A 26,714-nucleotide genomic window follows, 5' to 3' on the forward strand; every position below is an offset into this window, starting at 1 on the left:
TTCTCTCTAGCTTGTTGCCTCCTCTACCCACAATAGAAAAACCATAACAATCTAGCACCCTACTTTTGTACAAAAAGAAAGGCAGGTGATTTTGTTAGGAACTAGTAAATGTTTCTTCCTTATTAGCCTTTTTCTAGTCGATTGAACGTAGCATCAATATGGAGAGCGACACTTATTCGCGCAACGTGTAATTGTTGAACAATTTTCAATCGGTTTGGTCTAAATGACCTACTCCCTTCTTTTATGCGCGCTACCATATTCGAAACAATATTTTTCTCTAATAACAAATCAACATCAGCCGCACGGATCAATTGATGAGAAAAATCCGAGATTTATCACTGTCTCCCGAATGGCAAACTTTTGACCCTTGCAACTTTGCGTCACATAAACATTTTCTGTGCATGTTTCAGTTAGTAGCCTTTCTACTATCGCTTGGCTGTACCTCAATTTACTGTAATTAAGCTCGCTCTCTCTCTCTCTCTCTCTCTCTCTCTCTCTCTAGATATCGAAATATCACAAGTAAACAACCCTGTCAAGTATCTTTTTTTCTCGAATATACAACCCTGTCAAGTAACTTTTTTTCTCGAATATGCAATAGAATTGTGTATTATATTAAGGAGGAGCAAGAAGTTTTAGAATACAAGAGATCGGCCTGTGGCCGAGTCATGCCAAGTATCCTTATCAAAAAAGGAGAAAGAAAAACAAAACCCTGCCAGACATGTCATGTGCACAGCATATCGAGTATTGACTTTCTGCATATCGAGTACCTACTTTCTAGTTCCAGTAGCACACGACACCGTTTGATAAACTTTTTATCTTATATGCATGCAATCAAGATGATAACACAATTATGTCTCGCGGTCATGAAACAGAGAGCCATCTCAACTCCCTTCAGAACCGTGAGGCTCCTTCCAGAATCAATGCAAGATCAATCACTACCAAGAAGCACGTGATTTGATTATATGCATATAGAACATGAGTTCAATAGTCAGGTTGTCCACATTTAAAATGTATTAACTAAAATGTCTTTCCCGGCATCCGAATTCTGAAACACTCAGCGGCATGAAAATTAACCCACACCGGTGGATCTTAGGCTTTGGATGCAGCTATTGGGTATGCTAAGGAGCCTTAGAGAAATTAAATCTATAGGATCAATTTCACTATTTCCCTGAAATTTCCATATGAAACAGGCCCAACGACAACAGTTCAGTAAAAACATAGTTGGGGCTTGTGGATGTAACCCAGCTAAAAGGGCCAGCAAAATTTTCCCCTTGATTCAGATTGTCAAAATTGGCCGGTGTGCAAGAAGTGTTACAAAACAAGAAATAATTACATTAACTGATTTCAGGAATTTGTAGCTTTCAGCTATTTTCCATTAGCCGCATTTGCGCTCTTGTGGAAAGGCCAGAGGCTAACCAACCTTTCAAGCACTCCTCCTGCCCCTTTGGAGAAGTAGCCTAAGGCTTGTGGAGGGGCAGCAGGGGGGAAGTCCTCTGGGGGCATGGCAAATGGTCGCACCATTTTCTCAAACTTGTCCATCGTCAGGCAGGACCCAACTTCCTGTAGTCTCTCAGGTCCCATTATGGGCAAAGTGTGCTCCTGAAGCAAGGAACTTTCACTGGTTTTGTCCTGGACCCAACACACATTCAGTTAGTAAACTCAAGTGATTCTACATGGAAGCAAGCGATTTTATATCAACAATGTGAATACGAGGGGGCATCACCTCTAGGGGACTGAGATCGGCACCACGACTGAATGTCATTTCAATCCTGAACCTCTTCTCATCTTCCAAAGGAACCTGCAAACATGAAAATTTGTTAAGTAGATTGATATGATTGAGCAACTGATACTTGTAAACTGACTGTTTGGCATCGCCTACATTTCAACTGTAACCATGAAAAATAGATGACCTGCCCGTGGTCGCGAAATAAATTCTTATAATTGTAATTACTATTGGGTTTCTTACAAAACTCTACCGGTGACAAGATACTGATGATATCAGATACCTAGGACTATTGACAAGCTGCAAGCCTCCATAGTAACAGCTAGTTTCGCACATTATACATCCCCTCAAATGTATTTGGTACAAGGAATTTGATTCACTAGTGAAAATAGGACACTTGAGTATACAAGATAGCTTCCTCAAGAAAGGGAGCCGATTCTTAGTCTACTACAAAATGGACTTGAAGCTCAAAACCTTTCAAAATTACCCATGTCGCATGAAATGGAAATATATACGACCACTATACCAGAAAGGTGAAGTATTGTTCAGAGACCAGATAAAGATGATGAAAAGATCCATACCTCTGTGTTTTCAAACATTCTAAGCACAATATTACTCATGTAATCAAGCTCCCTAGTTCTATGTAGACGGTCCAAAGCACTCTGGCAGACAAGGCTTTCCTCTCCTTGTAGACTTTCGTCCAAATTGCAGTAACGAAGAACATTCATCAAGGAGTGTATATGAGATTCCTGGTGCAGAAAATGTATGATGTCACTAATAATTCCAAAAGCGATCCCTACTGAATTCCCCCTCAAAAAAATAATTCCAAAAGGATGATAACAACAAAGAAGTGCTCCAGCATACCGATGTGAAGTAAAGTCTTGTGCGGACATGACGCTCAGGTGTCCTTACATTGGCATACCTGCACCAAAGTATTTTAGCAACATAAAATTTACATGTAAATTAGCAAATAAAAATTGAATTTCATCAAAATCAGAACAAGAACACACTTGGGATCTAGTCGGTATTTAGTTTCTCTATCATCTTCATCTTCTTGGTCTAATGACTTCTCGCTCGTAGAGCTAGATCTTCTTCCATCCTCATTTCTAACTTGAATCTTTTGCTGGTGCTCTGCTTCTTTTGTTGGTAGGAATTGAGCTTCGTCTTCAACAAATTTTGAATCGGCAACACTGATAGCTTCTTCACGAGTGTTGCGTAGATCAATTAGGATTTTTCCCAATAAACGGCGCGCTATCTAGTCAATACATTATATACAAAAAGGATATGAGCACGGTTAAGAGAGAAACATTAAGAGAAACAGAAACAATGAGAAAACTTTTTAAATTGCCCCCAAAATTGATTAACAGAGATCATATGGCATTGCTTGTACCAGAGTTACTGATAGTTCTTGTACTCTAGACAAATAAAAACACAGCTCAGATCAGTAATGTCACCCGAGCACTAACCAAGGTTAAAAAGGTTGCAAGCTCATGGGTGAGTTTTTTTTGGCAAACACCACACCAATCAAATAACCATGCTTAGTCAACTATGTGATGGAACAAAAAGTTATGATAGGGGGGTGTGAGAAATGGCAAAAATTTTGAAGATCAAATAAGGATAATTAAACACTTGTACTTCACAACTTGTGCTTCTCCATATCTAAAGAGCATGATACCCCCTCCTTTCCCCAATCAGGATGCACCTTAGTGGCAATTTCATTGCACTTTGGTGAGCCATTTTTACTCAAAGCTGGAAAGAGCTATCAAGAAAACCAATTATATCGCTAACATGCAGTTTCATAGATAAATAAAAATATTTGAAACTCAAAAGACTACAGATTTCCGAAAGTATCAAGAATTCCAAGTGACCATGTAATAATTAACTGAACATGAGTCACATGATGGCATGGCATGCATAAAATTGCTTATGACATCTAAACTATGAACAAACCTTTGAGCCGATTTTCAGTTTTTGCTTTGGGTTGATCCCATACTCATTTGGAATAACACCATCAGCAAGTATCTAGAAGAATATCAGTGTGTCAGATAACAAATAATTAAAGAAACACTACAAAGAAATGTCCAAGAGAACATGGAATGTATAACACATTAGCTTGAATTTGTTTTTCTTATCTAACAGCACTCTTATGTTAATTGTTTTATTTAACATTGAACACAACTAAAGTTAGGAATATAACCCACTTTTGTGGCACATACGAGTCTGTATGAAAAATGAATATATCACCAAAACTTCAATTTTATATCTACTCAGTCGATTGTACCAAGAGAATATGGCTTTGGACTGAAGTTCCATACCATTACATGTTTCATCAACTGGGGTCTCTTTTAAAATGCATGATTAGTCAACATAACATTGCGATGATTCAAGGGAGACAGCTACTTGGGAGTTGTTACTTCACAATTACAGATGCTATTAGCTTTTTTTCTGATCAGAGATGCTATTAGCTTTAATGTATAATCAAGAAGCAGCTTATAGAAGAACACAAATGTAGGTTGCTTACTTGAGCAACTTTGAATAGCTCTTCCAAACCCTTAAGATCGAGATGAGCATTATGCAAAAGGTCATACCTGCAATTTACTCCATTAGTTTAGGAGTTATATGCCAATGGAATTGTATTACAATAATTATGGAAATGTTCATAATTTTTTTAAGAAAGACATTATATCAAAAAAACATGAATGGTAACACATCATATTTTACATTATTTAGATTTGTACACATCTTTTCTATGTTTTTTTAATTTAATTTTTTAATAGTTTAATGGTGTATTACACATTTAGACACCCAATAGATCCAACAAGAATGGACACAATGGAAAACAATTAGTATTTTGCACATTTCTAAACCATGCATTGTTTGAAGATCACTCACTTGCAGGAATCATATACATCTGGGATCTGTGTAATGTCAAAACGGCTGCATTATGAAACAAAGCACCATGAGTGACTTGAACAAAAGAAGTAGAATAAAAACACTATATTGATTTCTAAACATCCAGAGGTTAAACACTTTACTCCTTTCTTTCATTGTATAAATCCCTCTCAAGTTTTCTCCATCTGGCAAACATCAAGAGGAAGCTTTCACTACCACAAGGCAACCCGGCAGCAATACGAGCCACATCAATAGTTGTCTTCCCAAGAGCTTTTGCTTGGTCATATTTTGAAAATGTGCTCGTCAATGCAAGTCTTTCATCTTCACCTTCAGCAAGTAGCTTGACTTGTGAAGTCACTTCTTTAGTCAACTTAACCTGGTTACAGTGTAACAAGGGAAAAAGAACCATATAGTCATTATCCATGAGTAGAACATTATGCAGCTACAAAATACGTACTACCAAATATTAAAATTGTCCCTACACTTGTTTTGATTTGAGATATCAGCTAAATACCCAATAAAATTATTCACATGGATAAACTGTTGACAGAACTTTCAGCATGCCACCATCATGACAAATGTAGCCATTCAAACAAGAGAGAGAAAATGTGAAATTTCATCAGAATACAACCGAATCAACAATTAGATGATCGGCACATGTACCAGCTTTTGCTAATTCTGTAGAAAATGTGCAAGTATGTGGATCTCTCTTATATAAAAGTACTTTACCATCTTAGGCAGGAATTGGGAAGCATTTGCAGGCAATCCTGCACCATCAACCATCCATGGAAATTCCACTGGCCCTTCTGCGTTCTTTGTTTTTGCACTTGAAATAATAATCTCATGCAATCTAGCCTGAAAGATTAGTTCATTTAAACTCTGGTAAGAATTGATGATGAAAAACATCAAATATGATACATACATCATACATGCACTGTTTCAAAAAAAAAGGCCACATAGGTATCACCCTACAGTCTAGCTCCCATTTTCCACCTAGATTATTTAAATGACCACATAGACACTAGGAGGCACCCCACCAAACAGTGTGTTCTCACCTGGACCGAATCTCCAGTTCTCCACCTAGGGGTTAGACAGATATATGGACTGTAATAATCCCACCCAACAAGTGCCTAGTGATTTTAAAATTATGTATACATGAGACAAGCAAAGGGAGCGTGGGACGACCTTATCACTAAGTAAAACTTAGAATGTTCCCTAACAAATTTTAATAAGAAACTGACTTTCTCATTATTGGGTTGCATGCACCAACCAGTTCAACCCAAAAGCTTAAGCTGATGGGAAGAGGTGGGCAATTCACTTATAATCCAACACTCCCCCTCATGTGGAGGCTCCCTCAGACGTGGAATAGGAGCGAGCAGCAATTATTTTATTTAATTGCGCTAACCAGGATTCGAACTCGAGACCTCTGGCTTTGATACCATATTGAGTTGCATACACCAACCAGTTCAACCCAAAAGCTTAAGCTGATGGGGAGAGGTGGGCAATTCACTTATATTCCAACACTCATAAGAATTCCAGAGTCTGAAATAGTTCTGAAAAGTTCAAGGGGTGATAGTTCAGGAATACGTAGCGGCTAGATTCAGCATGTATGGGTATGATTCAATCTGATCTTGTGATCATTGTGTCATAGTGGTTTATACAAGCTAAATACCTAGTACACATTGTCATCTCAAGGGAAAATTCAAAACTATATCAAAGAACATAATGCGATTTGTCTTTATTCAAAAATAGATTTTTGTTTCAATCCTATGAACTTTTTAACAAAATATGGAAAGGCATAGCATGCTTATCAAATTATAAAAGCAAACCTTAGCTTCATCCATCTCGGTGCTTGCATCTTCCAGTCCATCTAGCATAGATGAGTCTTTACTTACTAGAGATACCTGAAGAAGTATAAAGTGAGTGCGTTTTTTTTTAAATGGTAGACTGCCCTTCCAAATACTTGCTCTTCTAGATCATAAGCAACCAACCAGTATGGGAGTCAACTGCCCTTCCAAATCAAGAAGGCCTTTTGCAAATGCTGCTGCAGACATCTGAAAAGTACACCATGAACATGTGAATTAGGAATATCAGTTGATTGCCAGGAAATTATTGCAGTTAGACATGCATGAGCTGCAGAATCATAGATTCAGCAGTGAGTGGGTTGGGAAAGGGGAGAGGGGGGTGGGTCTCTAGTCTTTTTTCAAATATAAGGGGTGTTATTTAACTGATATTTGCCCTCATTTATGTTCCCTCTTCCTTCCACATGGAGCAAACCTTAACAAAACTTTCCCATGCATTACAAGACATTACCACAGGGATATCATGGTAATTTCAAGTTTGTAGCCTACATCCATGCCTAGTCCACACATGCAACATAAAAACTTGTAGGCAATTAAGATCATTGCTTTCATTAATTACCATGTGGGACAACTTGAAGGGTTGTATTTTTCCATTAGTTGTACAACTCCAGTGATATAAGCACACAAAAGATTATTGTGTATTTTACCCGGTACAGCCTAAATGAGATGACTTTCCTAAACAGAATCATTGCTGTGACAAAAAGTAGTCATTCCTAAGACCACATGCAATTTCTTATGAAACCTAGTGTTCCAAATTTGCCGAAGTAGGTTAGGTGTAATTTTATGAAAGAGTGACAGAGTTTGTATATGTATGTAGCATAATGTACAATAGTAATACAATTCATAGTGGTACTTTGGCCATTCATGTGGGAAAAGAACAAAGATCAAAACTAGCTAGAAGTGTAGTGCGATGGCCAAGCCACCAAGGTTCCAAGGAAAACATATCCATAGGGGCTATAAATTGGGGAAAGGCATACATGTGACTAAACGTACCTGTACACGACCTTCGTCTGAGCTGTATATTTTTAAATCATGTCTGTAAGTGCTATGCAGACGAAGCAAACCAGTTCCTTCACCTATATTTGATTTGACATACCAGATAGTCAAGAGAAAACATCTTCAAGTAGGCACATACTTCAATATAAAAACTACAGATTGTCAAACGTGCAAGAAACAAATCAAGTTTCTAGGGAGAACACAATTTAGTGAAGTATTAAAGATAAGTTGAAGCGAAGTGAAAATCACAAGCATCGCACTTATCATCCTTGAGTTCAAGCAACACTGGAAGGGAAACAGACTTCTAATAGATGCAAAATTGGGGAAAAATGAGAGATTCTAAAAGCAGTTTACATACACTAAAGGTCCCTAAATATCAAATCCTTGGACTTAGACATTAGGTGATAGAGGTTTTCAAAACGCTGTAAAGATCTAAAGTGAAAACGGAATTATCATGTTCCTTCTGTCAGCTTTGGGCCATAATGAGACATGTCTAGTCTCCAATGTATCAATTATATATGCCATGCAAGTATATCTAAACCTCTTGCCACATTGACAAAATACACAATTAACACAAGTACAAGGACCGAAGTGACACCACGTTTAAGATGAAGAACCCAACAGGCACTTTTCAAGTTTAAGGGGGGTGGGACCCAAGTAGCTCCAAAGTCAGTTTCTCTGGAGCACAAGTTCCTCTTGAGAAAGCATTAAAGCAAGCCATCCAACATAGAGATAAGATAAGCACAAGAATGTAGTAAAATAAATAATATCATTAAAATTCTGCTGTTTTACTTCTTTCACAAGATGATAGGCAGCAAGAATGTGAACAACCTGGGTATATGTTATTTCTGAAAAACCTTCCCAACTCCTCTGCCTGAATGAAAACATATAAAAAGAATCATTAAAGTAGATATATGTTTTGTTTTGTCGCAGCCAAATTCAGAAAGTCATCCACTGCACATAAGATATTTCGAAAATAACAGAGAATGACAATTGACGAACAGTCTAATTCAGTAATTCCTGGATATATGCACTGTTAATATATTCTAAATTATCCCCTTGATTCAATGGATTGCACAGGTTTTGACAGCAAGAAATGCAAGAAACAAAATGCAAGTGGCATGATGTAAGTGCCAGTTGTTATCTGGATCTGGATCACTATGGTACAGTATACTACAACGTTTGCCTGCACATCTGGTATCTACAAAACAAGAAATTACTGATCGGTAACTGGTATGGCATGGAAAGAAGGAAAAATCTGTCATGGTTAATTGATTATGCACTATATCACTGCTGGCTAGCTTCCCTCCCCTACGCCACCATGGGAAAGTGTCTCTGGCCTCACCGCAGCCCCTGACCAACAACCCTCAGATCTGGCACGGACAACCCCCCCCCCCCCCCCCCCCTCCCCTCAACAGTTGACATCCTCCAACTCAGAGATTGTAGTCTCTGAGCCTGTGACATAGAATCTACCAAAGTTGTTGACATCCATTTCCATATGAACGGTCTAGTGTTCTACAAGGTGATGCTGAATAGCATATGGTAACCATGTGTAAGGTACTGAAAAGAAACCATTGTAAAGGAACATATGATAAGGGCAAATAGGTCCCCTGGCATCTTGTTCTTCTATTATTTATATATTTATAACTGTCTACTTCAACATTGAACATCAAAATTTATTTTAATTTGATCATAGAAATGAAGAGTCCCAACAAATACACAACATTTTTAAATTTGAAAATATGAAAAATTTATGTAAAAAAAATATGAGACCAAACCTGTTTTCTCCCAGCATGAGTGAGCACACCACCATATTTCAAAATCATCAGGGCTTCAACCGGTCGTTCCTCTTCACCATCACCATAACGCTTTGGAACTTTTATCCATTTTAATGGCTTTAGCTGCACTTTCCTATAAATGCCAGAGAAATGTCCACCCTAATATGAGAAGAGTAGCATAAGTTATTAAATGTAAGAAGACAGGTATAAGCTTTTCAAAGCACATAAACCAGTATTCAAGACAGGGTATAAACACAAGCAGTTGTATTTTCCACTAAGACTGTTCTGGTGCGAGATCCAGGTATCCAAAATTCCAAATGCAAGATAACTTATGGCTGCTTTCTGCCATTTACGGCAGGACAATGATAGGTGAATAATTGGCAAGATTGTTATAGCTCCAAGATAACTCTTCTTAACTTCTGTATCCATGCCATACCCAACATAGCTCTAACCAATCCCCAAAAGTTGTACAGAGAAGCAGAAAGAAAGGACAAAAGGATTAAATTCTGCTTTCAATTGTAAATTAAAAGCTTAAAATAAAATTATTAAATAGCATTGATGCCTGCCAGTCTGTATTCCTGGAAGGTCCAACAGAGTAACAGGCCGCAAGGCCCATCTAAGTTGTCAACACCAGCACCCTAGGAAAACATGCAGAAGGAGAGCCCCTGCCTTATCCATCCACCTCCAACACAGAAGACGCCCCACACTAAGAACAGACTGCCAAGCATGATCTGCTGGCACTGGTCGTTGCCTTCCACACATGAAACGTGGAATCTCACCCACGCTCATCCATGCAGGAATCACGATACCTCGACGACCTCACCTCAACTGCCCAACGCCATGATGCTATTTGTTTTTTTCTGTATCATGGATCTCTTGTTTGTTCTCAGGTGTTATGTGTTCTGCCTAGATTTGTTGCACTTGCAATCCAAGAAACAAATCTCACTGATGTATGCTTCCGGCTCAAGTTGATACGTTCTTTGATCTCTCAAGTCTCAACTTTGGTGGAACCTTTCTTGGGTGCATACCGGAGCGAGATGGACCAGATTGTGACTGGATGGCCAGAACAGGCCTGGCCGGTACGGGATGAAACCTCTTTTGTCCAAGTTTTGGTGACGGGACAAGATATACCACCCGTTCCAGCTGGTACCAGAACGGAATTAATAACACTGTTATGGATTGTTGACCATTAAATTTCAAATATAAACTCAATCACAAAAACAAGAAAAAGGGAAAGTAACTGGTGGAAGTATTATTTTATATGTCCCCCTTTTGCTTCCATTTCAACTTAATGAAAAAATTGTCGATGCACACCCAAAAATGACTACCCTTCAGCAAGTTTAGACCACTGTCCGTGGATGATTATTAGATATCAAACTGAAATAGTTTGCATGGTTGCATCTATCTTGCACTCTGCACTAGACACATGAATACAAACCATCTAGTGAAAAGGTATTCAACATGTACGTAACAAATGTTATGGATATGTAGATCTGGATAATTAGAAATTACCTCCTCTAGTACTGCTTTGACTTGGCGAAGTTTCTCAATATGCTCAATATCATCAGCATCACTATCACTCTCCCGACCAGACCTAAATATACATGACATTAATCACTTTGCCAAATTTAACTCAAAAGAACAGTTGAAGAAACAGAAGATCAAATCAAACTAACAATTTGAACAATGCAGCAATCCGGTAATAGAACACAGGTAAAGAAGATAAGAATAAAGTTGGGGAAGCAAATTTCATAAAGTTATCATGCAATCTAAATACTAGGGCTAAAATATTTATCCTAGCATTCACAGTACCTAGTTGGTGGTACAAGTTGTCTTGTAGCATCCAGCAAGTCTTGTAACTGTACAGCACTTTTTAGTTTTGTCTGCAAGAGCCCAAAACTGTTATTCAATTTAAGCACCATAGGTTAAGTAGGACTCAAGATTCAGAAAAGAAGGTACCTCAACTCTTGGTTTTCCACCATTGTACTTCAACATCAAATTCAGGAGCTTTTCTTCTGTCACTTTCAATTTCACCTTCTGCTTTGGTGTCCGATCGCCACTAAACAGATATAAGATGTCAACATATAGAAGTAACAATTATCTTATAGAAGGAAAGGAATAATAGTATACTTACTGGCGTATCACAACAATTACACAGCGCAGTTCTTCTGACTGCCCAAATGTACCAATAATTCCGCTTCCCTGTCGTGTAAGACCTTCGGTGGGCTGAACAGGTTCAGATTTCCAAGGAAGAGTTGGGGGGATGGTTGACGAAAGATGAGGAGCTTTTGCATCAAGAAATATTTTTCTCAAGATGCAAGCAGCATCATCATAATACCTGGATGACAAGTTTGTTCAACCATTTCAGCACTTATTAAATCAAACTGACATGTTTCCCAATTAAAAACTGAGCTTTCAGAAAATTACTTATATGAGTTCTTCACAAAGCTCCATCCGTTAACGTCACAGACATATGATCTCCCATCACATCTTAAGAGATCAAAACCACAAACCTATGAGAAGCAAGACATACATCAGACATTTTTGTTAGAGTATATGAGTATGAGGCCCATGAGGCTAGGCCCATGAGGCCCATGTATCCCTAATTATATGGCTACCCTGGTTAGGGTTAGCCTATGGTATGAAACCCTAATTCCAATATGGTATCAAAGAGCTTCCTCCCTCCCTCCAGCCGCCAGGCGTCCACTTGCGCCGCCGCCGGCCGGTGAGCCTCCCCTGGGCCGCCGCCGCGGGCGCCATGGCTGGCCAGCGGCCTCCCCACTTCCCTCCCCTCTCTTCCTCCTCAAGCTGGGCACACATCACAGCCATGGCCGCCCCTCCTTCTCCCCGTCCAGTCGCGGGCGCGGGCGCGGCCCCCTGCGCGGGCGCGGGCGCGGGCGCGAGCGCAGCCCCCTGCGCGGGCTCGGGCGCGGGCGCAGGCGCGGGCGCGAGCGCGGGCGCGGCCCCTGCGCGGGCGCGGTCAGCCGTCGTGCAGCCGACAGCGTGGGCCAAGCACGGCCTGCAGCGGTTTTCCCAGGCGCTGCTGTGGACTTTCCCAGCACCGACTCCGCAGGGCGCCACCAGAACCAGCAGCATCTCCACCATGGCGCGGGCGACGCCGCCCCGCCTCCTGTGCCGCCCGACTCTCCTCTACACGCAGCGGCCTCCGCCCTCGCTGCCGCCCTCATCACCGCCCGGGCTGAGCGGGTGTTGGGGGGGCCGCTTGCCACATGCCCGGGGCTCAATGCTCCCCTCCCTGGTGCTGCTACCGCCGCCCGCATCGCTGCCTGTCCCGCTCCTCCGCTGCCGTCGTCTCCTCTTGGCCCTCCTCCCTCCGAGCCGAGCGAGGGTGGGGGGGGGGCCGAAGTGGCAGCCATCGCCGTCGACGTGGAAACAGTGAGCCTCACCCACCGGCGGCGGTGCTCACAGGTGCTCCTCCGGGGAGCCGACCTGTTGGTGGGGACCCGGCGGCATGGGCATCTTTCCACAACCCGTGGTCGCGGGCCATGTGGCCTCTCCAGGCACCCGGCGGTGCAACTCCTCGTCCGGCGGCGGCCATGCTCGCTTGTGCTCCTCCAGGGTCTCTTTCCACATCTCCTGGGGCCCCACCTCCCGCCGTATTGCCCAGGCCTGTCGGTTGGGGCCCGACGGCCTTGGCCAACTCTTTCAGCGCCATGACTCCGACTCCTCCTGTCGGGCCATACTGGGTCGCCGACTCGGGAGCCACTTACCACACCACTCACGACCCGAGTATCCTCTCTTCTGTTCACCCTCCTTCTTCCTCTCATCCTTCGTCCATCATGGTCGCCAATGGCTCGTGTCTTCCTGTCACCTCTGTGGGTGCCGCCGGCGCTCATGGCTCCTTTCGCCTTCCCGACGTCCTTGTTGCCCCTTCTATGGTTCACAACCTTCTTTCTATTCGTCGATTTACAGCTGACAATTCCTGCTCGGTTGAGTTTGATTCTTCTGGTCTTACTGTGAGGGACTTGGCATCCCGGCGACCTCTTCTCCGTTGCGACAGCACAGGTCCCCTTTATACCCTTCAGTTTCCGACCTCTGCGTCCTCTACCTCGCCTCCTGGTTTGTCAGCTGCCTTTACCACGACACCTTCCTCCACTATCTGGCACCGTCGTCTCGGCCATCCTGGTCGTGATGCTTTGACACAGCTGAGTCGTAGTTCTGACATTCGGTGCCCTCGGACTCACGATGAGCCCTTGTGTCATGCGTGCCAGCTGGGCCGTCATGTCCGTCTTCCTTTTCATGTCCGTCTTCCTTTTCAGTCCTCTTCTTCTCATGCCTCTCGGGTGTTCGATCTTGTTCACTGCGACCTTTGGACTTCTCCTGTCCTCAGCATTTCTGGCTACAAATACTATCTAGTGGTGGTCGATGATTTTTCTCATTATTCTTGGACTTTTCCCCTGCGTGCCAAGTCTGATGCTTTCCCCACTCTTCTCCACTTTTTCGCCTGGGTGTCTACTCAGTTCGGCCTCACCATCAAGGCCGTCTAGTGTGACAATGGCCGGGAGTTCGATAACTCCACCTCCCGTGCCTTCTTTCTCTCACACGGTGTCCAGTTGCGCATGTCTTGTCCGTATACCTCCTCCCAGAACGGCAAGGCTGAGCGCATGATTCGCACCACCAACGACACCATCCGCACCCTTCTACTGCAGGCGTCCCTACCCGCTCGCTTTTGGGCTGAGAGCCTGCACACCTCCACCTATCTCCGTAACCGCCTTCCTTCCACTGCCTGTCCCGCTCCTACCCCTCACCATGCTCTGTTCGGCACCCCTCCTCGGTATGACCACCTTCGTGTCTTCGGGTGTGTGTGCTACCCTAACACCACAGCCACTGCTCCCCACAAGCTGGCACCCCGTTCGACTCTCTGTCTTCCTCGGGTACTCCCCGGACCACAAGGGGTACCGGTGCTATGATCTTACCTCTCGTCGCGTCCTCATCTCTCGCCATGTGGTGTTTGATGAGTTTGTCTTCCCTTTCTCCACCACCACCACACCGGCTTCCGCCCCTGACCTCGACTTCTTCTCGTCGTGTCCCGCTGACCCGGTGGCCCAGCCACCTTTACTGTTTCCTGCAGGATCTGCTCCACCGAGGTCTTCGCCGGCATTGTGCCCCGGCTCGCCGCCCAACAGTGTGGCTCGGGGCTCTGTGCCTTGCACGGGTCCGTTGGCCACGCCCCTCCGGGTGGTTCCTACGCCTACACCTGACGCGGGCCCGGGGACGCCGGTGTCTGTTCCTCCGGCACCCTGCACCCAGCCGGTGCCTGTTGCACCCCCGGCGCGCTTCGCCCAGCCGGTGCGCGTCTACCAGCGCCGGGCGCGGCCGGTCCCGCCTCCTCCGCCACCGGGGGTGGCCTCTACGCCCCTGCCTCAGTCGCCACCGTTGGTGTCTCCTCCACCGCTGACACCACCGTTGGTGGTCTCCTCTCCGCCAGCCACGCCTACTCCACCACCGTGGGCACCGACTGCACGTGTTGTGTCGCCGGTGTACCACCCGCCGATTCTTCACCGCGACCCACGTCATGTCCACCCGATGGTGACGCGGCACGCGGCTGGTACCCTGCGGTCCCGGGCTCTTGCGGCGATGCCCGGCGACTCGCAGGTCTCTCCTGTACCCTCTTCCGTCCGCGCCGCCCTGTTGGACCCTCACTGGCGCCGCGCGATGGAAGAGGAGTACGCGGCGCTACTCGCCAACCAGACTTAGGATCTGGTGCCGCGACCGTCCGGCGCCAATGTTGTCACCGGCAAGTGGATCTGGACTCACAAGTGGCGGGCTGATGGCACCCTTGAGCGATACAAGGCTCGTTGGGTTCTCCGGGGTTTCACTCAGCGCCCTGGGGTCGACTACGATGAGACCTTCAGTCCTGTGGTGAAGCCGGCGACTGTCCGCACAGTGCTCTCTTTGGCCCTTGCTCGCTCTTGGCCGGTGCATCAGCTCGATGTGAAGAATGCTTTTCTGCACGGGCATCTTACTGACAGTCTACTGCAGTCAGCCAGCGGGATTTGTTGACTCCTCTCGTCCGGACATGGTGTGCCGGCTCAACAAGTCTCTCTACGGTCTCAAGCAGGCCCCTCGGGCATGGCACTCTCGGATTGCTGCTTTCTTGGTGACACTGGGGTTTGTGGAGGCCAAGTCAGATACGTCCCTATTTATCTACCACCATGGAGCCGAGACTGCGTACCTGCTGCTCTATGTTGATGACATTGTGCTCACAGCTTCCAGTCCTTCACTTCTGCGCCGCATCATCGGTGCTCTTCAGCTGGAGTTCCCTCTGAAGGATCTGGGTGTCCTCCATCACTTTCTTGGCGTCACTGTTGAGCCTCGTCCCACTGGGCTTCTTCTACACCAGCGGCAGTACACTCTTGATATCCTGGAGCGAGCAGGGATGACTGGCTGCAAGCCCTGCCCCACTCCGGTTGACACTCAGGGCAAGCTGTCAGAGGCCGAGGGTAGTCCAGTTGCAGATCCCACTGCGTACCGGAGTCTTGCTGGTGCCCTTCAGTACCTCACTTTCACCAGGCCGGACATCACATACGCCGTGCAGCAGGTCTGTCTCCACATGCATGATCCTCGAGAGCCCCACCTGACTGCTCTCAAGCGCCTTCTCCGCTACCTCCGCGGCACCGTCGACTACGGGTTGCTTCTTCACCGGTCTCCCTCCACCGAGCTGGTCGTCTACATTGACGCTGACTGGGCCGGGTGCCCGGACACTCGGCACTCTACCTCCGGCTACGCCGTCTTCTTAGGCGGCAACCTCGTGTCCTGGTCGTCCAAGCGTCAGCTGGTTGTCTCCCGCTCCAGTGCCGAGGCGGAGTACCGCGCTGTTGCTAACGGCGTGGCTGAGGCTTCCTGGCTCCGGCAGCTCCTCGCCGAGCTTCACAGCCCCCTCTCCAGGAGCACGCTGGTCTATTGCGACAACGTCAGTGCGGTGTACCTCTCCACCAACCCGGTCCAGCACCAGAGGACCAAGCACGTGGAGATCGACCTACACTTCGTCCGGGACCGGGTCGCTGTCGGCGATGTTCGGGTCGTCCACGTCGCGACCACCTCCCAGTTCGCCGACATCTTCACCAAGGGTCTCCCGTCCTCGACCTTCGCCGAGTTCCGCACCAGCCTCAACATCACCGGTGGCTAGTTGTGTCTGTGGGGGGGCTCGTGTGTTGTACCTCTTTTCTTTCGTGTCCAGTCTGTAAACTCTGCTGCGACGGTAGTTCAGACTGCAGGGGGATGTTAGAGTATATGAGTATGAGGCCCATGAGGCCCATGTATACCTAATTATATGGCTACCCTGGTTAGGGTTAGCCTATGGTATGAAACCCTAATTCCAATAATTTTAGGAAAAACTAAGAAATAATTTGATAATGTGACAGTCATTAGAAAGAATCAGAGTATATTTCAATAGTTGGGATGTATCCAATGCATATTGTTTTTTTCTCGAACGATGCAGGAGAGCTGCATGTCATTTCATTAAGAGAATAAAAACAACGGAGGAGAGATAGAGCCTGCTCCCCCAAGCAACCAATTACAGGAATCTTGGCGCCACACACTATGCAAAACAGATGACCACTGCCCAAAAAACACCTAAACAGCTATATGCAGCAGCAACCTACTAAGAAGCTGTTGCAGAGCCTTAGCTCCAGCCCAACACCACAACAAACACTCTTCAGAAACTACAGCTAAAACTCTTTGAACACAAGGACTAGCACCCTCAAAGACACAAGCATTCCTAGCATATAGATATTGAAACTATATATTATTCGCTGTTCTCCATCTACACAACAAGCAACAACATGAGGTCCATCTAGCTCAACTGCAGATTAAAGCCTCCACATGCTACTAGAGAATCTGACCAAATTGAAAATAAAATGCGAACCTAGATATCTCAACAAAAGCGACCATTTAGCTGTCACTTTTTTCTAGAAAAACAGCAGGAGTGCCGAACCAAACAATAGACAAACCACCATGGGAGGATTGCATTAACAAATTTGGCTTTTAATGATGGGCCCACACTACCATATAGAAAGGCATGGGAGGATTGCATTAGCAAATTTTGGTAGGCAGTATTGCCTCCCATACTTTGCCAAAAAGTTGACAGAAATCTTGCCAAATCATGGGATATGCCACAATTTGGCACCAATCCAAATGGTAACCAAATCGCATGAGCATCATGAAAATTTGATGTGGATGGACTTTGGTTCTCAACCAAACAACCCATTAATTCCAAAATTTGATGCTTGTAGTGTTTTTTTAGGCGAAATACAATAGGGTAGGCCCCCGCTGCATTCTATCAAGGAGAGAGAGAGAGAAGTTACAGAAAAGGAAAGGCCAAAACAGAATGAGCAAACAGTGGGGAAAGAAGCATGCAACAGGCAGACAAGAGCGAGGAAAAAACAAATGCAAGCTAATTGATTCCTGCATTGTTGAATCATGATTTCCTGTTGGCTAATAGTCAACAAAGATCAAAGAAGGTTGGCAGAAAAACATCCATGAGATATTTAGCTGATTATATAAATTAAATGCTAGCAAGGAAAATAGTGTTAATGCCTCTAGAAATAAACTTATAACAAAAAAAAATGTAGTGTTACCATCTGTCTAAAAGCATTGCAGACATCTCTTGCCATTTGTTTCTCAGTAGGGGTCAAAAGTACAGGGTATCGTACCTTCAAGTAACAAAATTAAGAAAACAAGATAAATTAGAAACAAGAATGCATTTCAGCATGACCCAAGGAACGAATAATCATCAATGTAAAAAAAAAAACAGGAAGCATAATGCAAACATGATGGCACTACAGAATATAACGTCCAACCACAACACTATGCATGAGAACAGTAGAATCATGACCTAATAGATGGGGTTTTCTTTTGCCTCCATGACCTAATAGATGTACATCCTGGCATGTAGATCTCATGGTTTTTAAAGTGGTAAGACACATCCCTTCTCAGGTCACGGTCTCACAGAAACACGGCCGCATGCTCCCATGTTTACGCGGCCTCGGACCAGCTCTCTGCATCTCTCACGCAGGTGTAGCACCACCGCATCTCCCTCCCTCATCGCTCGCGCTGCTCTTGCTTGCGCGAGCACAGCCTGCCTTCTATTCCTTCCCTCCCTATTGCTGCTGCTCCCTCAGATCGATCTCTGTCATAGCCCCTTCTGGATCAGCCGCTGCTGCCACAGATGACCCACGCGGTGCCAGATTTGGTGGGAATGAGAAAGGAGGCAGTTTGCATGGACTTTCTGGTTGGTTGATTGGTTCCCTATCTTTTTTCTCTGGTTTGCCTCCAGTCCCCTTGGATCTCTCACTATTTTGGCTAGGCGTCGGTCGCCTTGCTCCCTGTGAGCGCTTCATCACTAGGCGACGCCTTAAAAACACTACTAGATCTCAAATTCAAACTATGACAAATACATAAACATATATGTGAGGGTGCAACAAATAATTATGATAGTAAACTTTTATGACCTAACAAATAATTATCATATTAAACTTTTATGACCAATGCATATTGAATTTAAATAAAGAAAGATGGAAGAGTACGGGTTATTACTTCTTTGCCATCAGGGTTCCTCATAACAACACCATCAACAACAGGCGATTTACGTGCCTCGGCATGTGCATATCCGGGGCCAACAGTGTAAACCTGAAAGGTTTATTATAGCTAGACAATCGACAATATGTACAATGGATAATGGTTCATTTATTTAGATTTACAAGGAATAAGTCAAGGCCTGCTTTTTATGAACAATAAATGATCTCCATATTAAGTGAGATTCTATTCCACAAATTTACATCCATATAAAAGAAAGGGGGAATATGCTGCGTTCACTTCACATTCCCAAAGGAAAGATATCAGAAACTAGTGAAAGATTACTTGCTGCTTTAGAGAATGACCAAAATCACAAATGTAGAATTAATCTCCTTTACAACATTTAAACCACATATCAGTAGACAATAAACTTGTGAAAGATATCTTACTTTAACATCAGTGCCACCAGTAGGCATGAATTCCTCATATATGTAGGAACCTTCACGCCTCACTCTCCTAACATCAGGATGAAATTCACTAGATCGGTTACCCACCTACATTTATTCAGCAATGCATAAATGTTTATACACTCTTCCAATTACAGGAAAAAATGAAACAATACAGAAAGACACCAAACAGTTTGACATAAAAAGGAATGAAAAAGAAGAGCTGACAATTATGCACAGGGCAATTGCATGGAACCTAACCTCCTAAAACTATGATCATTTAAGTGTTGTCGAGGCAGAGTGTCATGAAGTGATTTCTAACAAGCAGTCTTCAAGTTCTTAACTTACCAACCACTTAAAGTTTCTATGCATATGCCAGAAATTGCACAGTTAGTGGGTGTTGGTCTGGCAGACTAAGACAAACAATTCCATGATGTTCAAATAGGTCATCTCTAAAATCCCCGAAAGATGCAAGATGTCTAAATTTTGACAAGTTCCTATATACTAATAGTAAAGGAAATCTAGAGACATTTGTCCAAATAACAAAAATAAAACTCCAAGGGAGTATCGTTATTATGAAGAACCTTTAGACTTTTGTGTTTAGGCTAAAGTACCAAAGCAATTGGTGCATTATAGAAATAAAAATGGCAAATAGGCCATTAAAGTAAGCCAAATGCAGAACTACAGCTTCTCAGCAAATTAATCTTAATGACTACAATTTTGAGTCAGAAGCTCACCTTTCTGAATAATTCCTTCATTCCACCGCCAGCAGAACTAGGATAATATATCATTATTCGGTGGTCGTCCCCTGTTAAAAACACAAAAAAAAGGAATCAGAATACATTTATTTGATCATCATAGGTGATCGGAAATTAGTTATACATTTATTTGATCATCATAGGTGATCAGAAATTAGTTATCTGTAGTGCAATAACAGATATCCCTTTCACCACTGCTATACCTCGGCCACACAAAAACCATTAGTTGCATCTTGCATGCAGTCAAACCAACCATTACAGTACCAAGGGGAACAACATTCGGATCCAATAAGGCAAATAGCAGATATTACAATGTACAATGACATTATGTATGTATAGATGAATTACCATTGACAGGTTTCTCCACAAAAGGTTTCAAAAACCGCTTCCCATGGACCTCAACAAAATCTTCTTGCTCAATGAAGTAGTCCAGCTCTTGGTACGGATATTCTCTATTGACAAGAGCATAACTGGGCACAGGAATTCCATACTTCTCCAGATGCTTAAGCATGCAAATTGTTCAAGGAAAAAAATGAGAATAAATAAGAAGTCATCTTAATACATTGGGTCAATTCTTTTTTAGACCAACACATTGGATCAGTTAAGGAAATCATTGTGATGTAGTGGCTAATAAACAATTATAATACTTTAGACCAGTCAATTCCAAGGTAGATTGCCAAACTTGTCTGCCTCATTTTAGCACAGGAAAGCCGTGTATCATTATATTAAGAAGAAGAAAAGGGTACGAAACCCAAACAACACCACACTCACACCGCACCTCACTCAAATAAACACTGCTAGCCTATTACAGTAAAAGACTTGACATCGACCAAGAAAGAGCCATAGTCTGCCCTTGGCACTAGAGCGAAGAGATGGAAGATTCCTCTAGCCCCAGCAATTGCAGTGATTGCAGTGATTCCAGATTGACCAAGCCCCCAAAATTATGATAGAATTGAGACCTTTCCTGATCTGACCATCCACTCTAGAAACTGATCTTGCCCACCAGTCATTAAAGTAGATGTCGTCAGGCTGAGGGGGCAGGAACTGCAGACCTAACTTCTGTAGGATGTTGAACCACAATTTCCGAGTGAAAACACATGAGACGAGCAACTCCTCAGGGTGTGGCAGCCCCCTCTTGGCGAGGCGATCAGCTGTCCAAGTCCAACATTGTTATGGCCTTACGGGCAACCAACCACATGAAGAATTTACACTTACCAGGTGCCCAGCTCTTCCATATTATTTCCCATGGCCTGAACTGAACTGCACCAGTGAACAGCCCTTGATATGCAGATTTTGCAGAGTTTTTTCCTGAAGCTTATAGTTGCCAAGTATGTGAGTCCTCTACCTCTGGCTGCAGTACAAAATCTGAAAGGAGGTCTCATAGGCCAAGGTATTCAGTCAAGGCAACCACTGTCAGTGCTCCCTGTATATCAGAGATCCATCTCATCTTAGTAAGCGCTTCAAACACAGTCCTTTTCTTTGCTCTGTTGTAATCAGGCTGGACCTCTGTTCTCAGTCTTTTGTACTTTCTTTATCCATCTTAATGAAATGGCATGCATCTCTCCTGCGTAGTTCAAGGAAAAAAATAGCGGATAACTGACAAGAGGTTTAGCTACCTCTAGTCAATTGAGGTACCTGTCCTGTGCATTGCTCAACGCAACAAACCATGTCATTGGCTATACATGACTTAGCACGCTAATGACCTAGAGTGACACACTTAAACAAGTAAACTAAAGATGAGTTCCATGACCTACTTGAATCAGCTAAGCAATCCAGTGACTCACTGTGCAATTCACTCTCAATGATGTCTATCAAAAGAGTCAATGGTCATCGAAACTGCAAAGTTATTATCAGTTACGCGGAGTCAAAAAAATGTTCACAGTTTGTCGTCATGCTACACATCCATTGCTGACTATTGTTGGGAGAAACAATGGTAATCTAAAATGCTCATTGCCTGCATTACTGAACTACTTCTAAAAAAGGTTAGTCTATACAAACACACCACCTATCCACTTTGACAACATGCAGAAGAGTACTGCTTTGAGCACAATTATAATGTACAAATAGAAGAATATAAGTTAAACATGAGTGCATATGAACAGAGGATAAGGATGAGTTTAGCTGCATGCAATAGAAGACACAAGAATTCCACAGCAATACCTCGTACACTTTTCTGCGGTCATGGAGGAGGTATTGTGGCTCCAATTCATTCACCAAAAAAGGCCTACCGTTCATGCAGAACAAGGTCAGGGAAACTAACTGGAATATCAAGAATTACAGAAAATAACTCATCTATTCACTGAAGAAATAAAGTTTCCGCATCTGAGAATGTAAGGTAGTACTTAATTTTAAGTGTTAGTTTATTAAATTAGGGAAGAAAAGACTCCCAGTGGTATTGCTAATACGTGGACGGCCTACTCTCTCGCTGTTTTTTTTATTTGAATCATATTCCCTAAGAGTCGTCATGAACGATAATCTGGATTACCCAGTACATAGAAAGGGTCAACTATGCAATGATCATGTAGATTTGACTAATTGGGTATGCATGTTTACAGATAAAAAGACTAAAGAAGACAAAAGATCATTGAATAGGATGAACTAGTAAAATTTTAGTTTTATGATACTGCACACATGTCTAGGACAAGGAGCTTCGAATAATTACTTTTAAGTGGTCATATCTCCTTCAAGGAGTGTGCAATACACATCCACTACTTGACCAACTTAAATGTTAGTCTGTATCTCTGCAACTAGAGAATCGGCAAAAGTTGCCTTGCTGGTTAGGTGGAACAATGTGGTGTTGAAAAGAAATTATTACTTGGTGGGGGATGCAGCCAATTGGCAAAAGTTGCAGGGTTATTAGCTCAAACACAAAGTAGACACTCAACTAGCAGTTGCATTTCTGAACTGGTAACTTTGTGCCCATAAAAGCACATAGTTTGTCTCCCCAAATATTAATAGTTGCCCTCCTTGACAGTACTGCTTTCCCAGAAGTAGTTGCATTCCTAAAGAAAAAGCTACTGCAAATTGTGCGCCAAAACTAAGAGACAGGAGTCTCATTCTTTTATTCCTTTATTAAGCTTGCTATATGGAAACAGATATGCAGACTGAATACAAATAGGTCACTCAAAGGATGAGGTTGTTAGAAGCTTGCAAAGCAAACAAATAAATGCTGCTCTCTCCCTCAGCATTAATACATTATTAAAAAAATTGAGATGTAGTTACAAGAACAGTTACCATTTGAAAGAGATTTTTAAGGCAATAGAAAATAAAAATTATACCTTCTCAAAGCAGCATATGCTTGGACCTTTTGCAGAGGAAAACCGGAGGAATAGAAGGCAATCAAACAATCACAGTTTGGCCAACTGAAAACAAAATGGTAGATAGGTAAGATACTACTCCCATTTCCTAAACTCAGTAAGACAACAGTACATATAGCCTTAGGTCAAGACTGTTGCACAAAGAATGTAGATAAACCTATGCACAAAAGAATTATGATTGTTATCAATAACCTGAGTTCTCATTACATACATCTCAATAGGATCGTCGAGAATAACCTTATCTCCAAATATTATAATCTGCAAAATAAGTTAAACAATGAAGAATGGCAGCTGGTCTGAAATGTTTCTGTAACAAGCGTTCTTACCCCTCAACTATACCCCAACAGGAAATTCAACATTCATTTAAAATGAAGTTCACTGAACGTAATTGGAATTATTAGAAACAAAAATATATAGTAGCCCAAGTTAGTAAGCTTAGATTATAAATCATAGGGTACATGTTTGGTTTATGATGATCTGGAACAAAGCAAGAGAAGCAAAAGAGGTAAGAGAATTTTGAATCATTAGATATAAAATATATAGTGACCAGAGTCAATTAACATTAAATTATATACAGAAAAAAAAATATGATGTGAAGACCTGGAACACCTAAGCAAAAGAATTAAGAGTCAACAATAGCACTAATGATGTACAAAAAGTAGCACCTTCCCAAGCATCAATATAGACATAGGTAATATAACAGTCTAGGAAAGGAAACACGGATGAAGAAATGAACAATGTGCTGAAGCTTGGATACGGTAATCAAACAAAGTTGGCATATTTTTTCTACAAGGCAGTCGTGACCAGTGGTCCCCTAGAAGTCAGATGAATTAGCAGTATGTCTAGCAGATTTAATAGTATACGCATATGCAGTAGACCAAATCTAATGCGTAATCCTTTTCGAGAGGTTGGAAACCTTATTGCGTTCTACATAAAGAATACTGGTCCACATGCACAGCTTATGGTACAACGAGTCAAAGTTGGGCATATAATATCATGAGAATATCGACCACTCAAGTGCAAAACTTCTAATTTAGTTGATGCGGTGCTCAAACTATCAGTAAAGCAAGTGAAACAGGTTGTAGTCCTCCAAAATAAAATATACCAAGAATCATTCAGCGACCATTTAATCCTCCAAAAAAAAGTACATATTCAGGGACATATATGCCATATCCTGGAAATTCTGGGTGCAACCCAGAAAAGCGACCACTTTGACAGGGACCACACGTACTATTCGAAAAGATTCAGAATAAATTGGTATCCACGAAGATTCACGGATGTCTCGCAATGGAAATTTTCAGAAGAAAAGTAAGATCACGTTCAATTCGACGCCATCCACCCATTTACTCATCCCACGGGCAAACTTCAATCTCACACGGGTTTCTACCTTTTTTACAAACTGATGTAATATGAAAGGGAAATGCAGCGTGGACGGGACAAAAGAAAGGATCTTGCACACCTCGAATTCTCCAAACGCGCGGAGCCGCTCGAGAATCTGCTCCATTGGAGAAGAGAACACCTGAAGAAAAGAAGAATTAAGAATTTGATCAGACGAGGACATGTTCCAGAGGCAACAACGAAGCTCCCGCATCCCGCATTCTTTGAGAAATCCAGGAGCAAGAGCCGGCCAATCGAGACGTACGCGCTGGAAATCGAGACGCACGCGCTGGAAGAGCAAGAACACGAATCGATCAATAACCAGGAAGACAAGACAGCATCTAGCATCCATGTGTTCGCGAGAATCCGTGAACCACCAAGGAAAAAGAAAAAGAAAAACCTCAACAGACCAGAGAGTCAAGATCCCGACCTTCTTCTCCATGACACAGACGCCAATGGTGATCTTGCCGGCGCCGCCATTACCCTCCATCACCACCATTGTGGCCCGCCCCGGGGCCTGGCCTCCTCCGCCCCCGATCTGTCCACAGCCCGCGCACGCGAATCCGGAGAGATTTCGCGCGATTTTGATGCCGGGAGGATAAGAGGCGTTTGGTCGGGGGAGTTCGGGAAGGGTAGGCGGCGGCGAGAGGCGTGCGTATCGCACACAACTCTCCCTCTCTTCTCCGCTGCGGCGGCCGTTCGGGTCAGGGGACGGGATTGGCGGTCTCGTCTCGTGCGAGTGCGATGCGATGGGCGGGCGGCTTCGAGCGGCGCGGCGGCAGAGGTGGAGCGGCTCTTATCGGCTCCAAAGTGTGGGCTGGCCTCTGGCCTAGTTGCCATTGCCAAGTTTGTTTGCGATACTGTGTGCTACTGCTCATGCCGTGTGCACACGAAAAGGGAAACGCAAGAAAGACTCGTGGAAAAGGATTTCTCTTTTTTTATTTCTTTTTCATGAAAGATTTCTCTTTTTTATTTTATTTTTTTATATAGAAAAAGGTGGAAAGGGTTAAATGTACCTTTGGTGCTAAAACTTGCAGTGGTCACTACTTTTTTCAGAAAAGAGAAACTTTTTATTACTCATTAGTATAGTTGATTGATATACAATCCTGAGCAATAATTTGTTCGATATATGGCCACTACCTCATGTACTAGTAACATAAGTTTGATTTCATTATGAGTTTCTAATACCTCCAAGACCAATTGCATCAAGTGAGGAATACCGTGTACGGCGAGGTCTGAATGTCTGATGTAGGGCTCAAAACAAAGATACAAGATCCCGTTTATAAGGAATTATTTTCAATAGGAATGATAAATGTCTGCTTTTCAGTTTTTACTACCACCTTATAAAATTTTTAATGTTTTCAGGTTTTTTTCAGTATTATTATATTATTAGAAATCGTTTTCGACTGTTTTTAGCTTTGTGTTGCCATCTTATCCTTAGGGCATTCTTTTGGCAAAAAGTCCTACCAAGAGCTCAAGCCAACGCATCGATTATTTTGTGGTTTGCATAAATTATCCACTTCTATTTTATCTCTCTTCGCAAAATCAATTTTAGCAGTTTTAGCATATTTCATCTGATTTCTTGATTTGTAGTTACTGCAAGGCAAAGATCCAACATGTACTCCTATTCATGCAAGAGAAACAAGTGTGGAGTACCGTGTAGGGCGAGGTATGTTGTAGGGCTGATAATAAAATATCGTACATGATCCTGTTTATAAGAAATCATTTCAGTAAAAATGGTAAATGTTCAATTTTCACTGTTATAACATTTAAAATTTTAATGTTTTGAAATTTACTTTAGAACTATTTTATATTGTACTTAAACTAGCTATGCTCACCGAACAGAAATCGTTTTCGACTATTTCAGCCATGGTGTTGCCATATTGTCGTAGGCCATTTTGTTAGCAAAAAGCCCTACCAAGAGCTCAAGCCAGCACCTCGATTAGCATTTTCTCATGTGCATAGGATATCCACTTCTATTTTGTCTTTTCTCACAAAATCAACTTTAACAGTTTTAGCATGTTGCTT

General features: G+C 43.1%; 1 protein-coding gene across 2 annotated transcripts; it reads right to left on the reverse strand.

Annotated features, from left to right (window-relative positions):
* LOC8054149 (inositol hexakisphosphate and diphosphoinositol-pentakisphosphate kinase VIP2) lies at positions 1,135–25,518 on the reverse strand. Of its 2 annotated transcripts, XM_021450977.1 has the most exons (31): positions 25,117–25,518; positions 24,952–24,975; positions 24,769–24,828; positions 23,521–23,567; positions 23,271–23,354; positions 22,153–22,216; positions 20,341–20,494; positions 19,972–20,042; positions 19,238–19,342; positions 18,810–18,902; positions 17,852–17,926; positions 11,679–11,764; positions 11,386–11,589; positions 11,211–11,310; positions 11,064–11,134; positions 10,764–10,845; positions 9,252–9,410; positions 8,305–8,347; positions 7,471–7,553; positions 6,607–6,669; positions 6,445–6,519; positions 5,345–5,470; positions 4,759–4,991; positions 4,616–4,660; positions 4,245–4,311; positions 3,674–3,745; positions 2,734–2,978; positions 2,588–2,645; positions 2,305–2,472; positions 1,724–1,798; positions 1,135–1,629 (listed from the first exon to the last, which is right to left on the reverse strand). In XM_021450977.1, the coding sequence occupies exons 1-31, from the start codon at positions 25,183–25,185 to the stop codon at positions 1,366–1,368; spliced, it is 3,165 nt and encodes a 1,054-aa protein (XP_021306652.1). In that variant the 5' UTR covers positions 25,186–25,518; the 3' UTR covers positions 1,135–1,365. The 2 variants fall into 2 exon arrangements, with proteins under 2 accessions (XP_021306652.1, XP_002466647.1); XM_002466602.2 differs by lacking the exon at positions 24,952–24,975 and having other exon boundaries at positions 1,149–1,629; positions 25,117–25,517.

The sequence above is a fragment of the Sorghum bicolor genome, chromosome 1, assembly GCF_000003195.3.
Source record: "Sorghum bicolor cultivar BTx623 chromosome 1, Sorghum_bicolor_NCBIv3, whole genome shotgun sequence".
NCBI lineage: Eukaryota > Viridiplantae > Streptophyta > Magnoliopsida > Poales > Poaceae > Sorghum > Sorghum bicolor.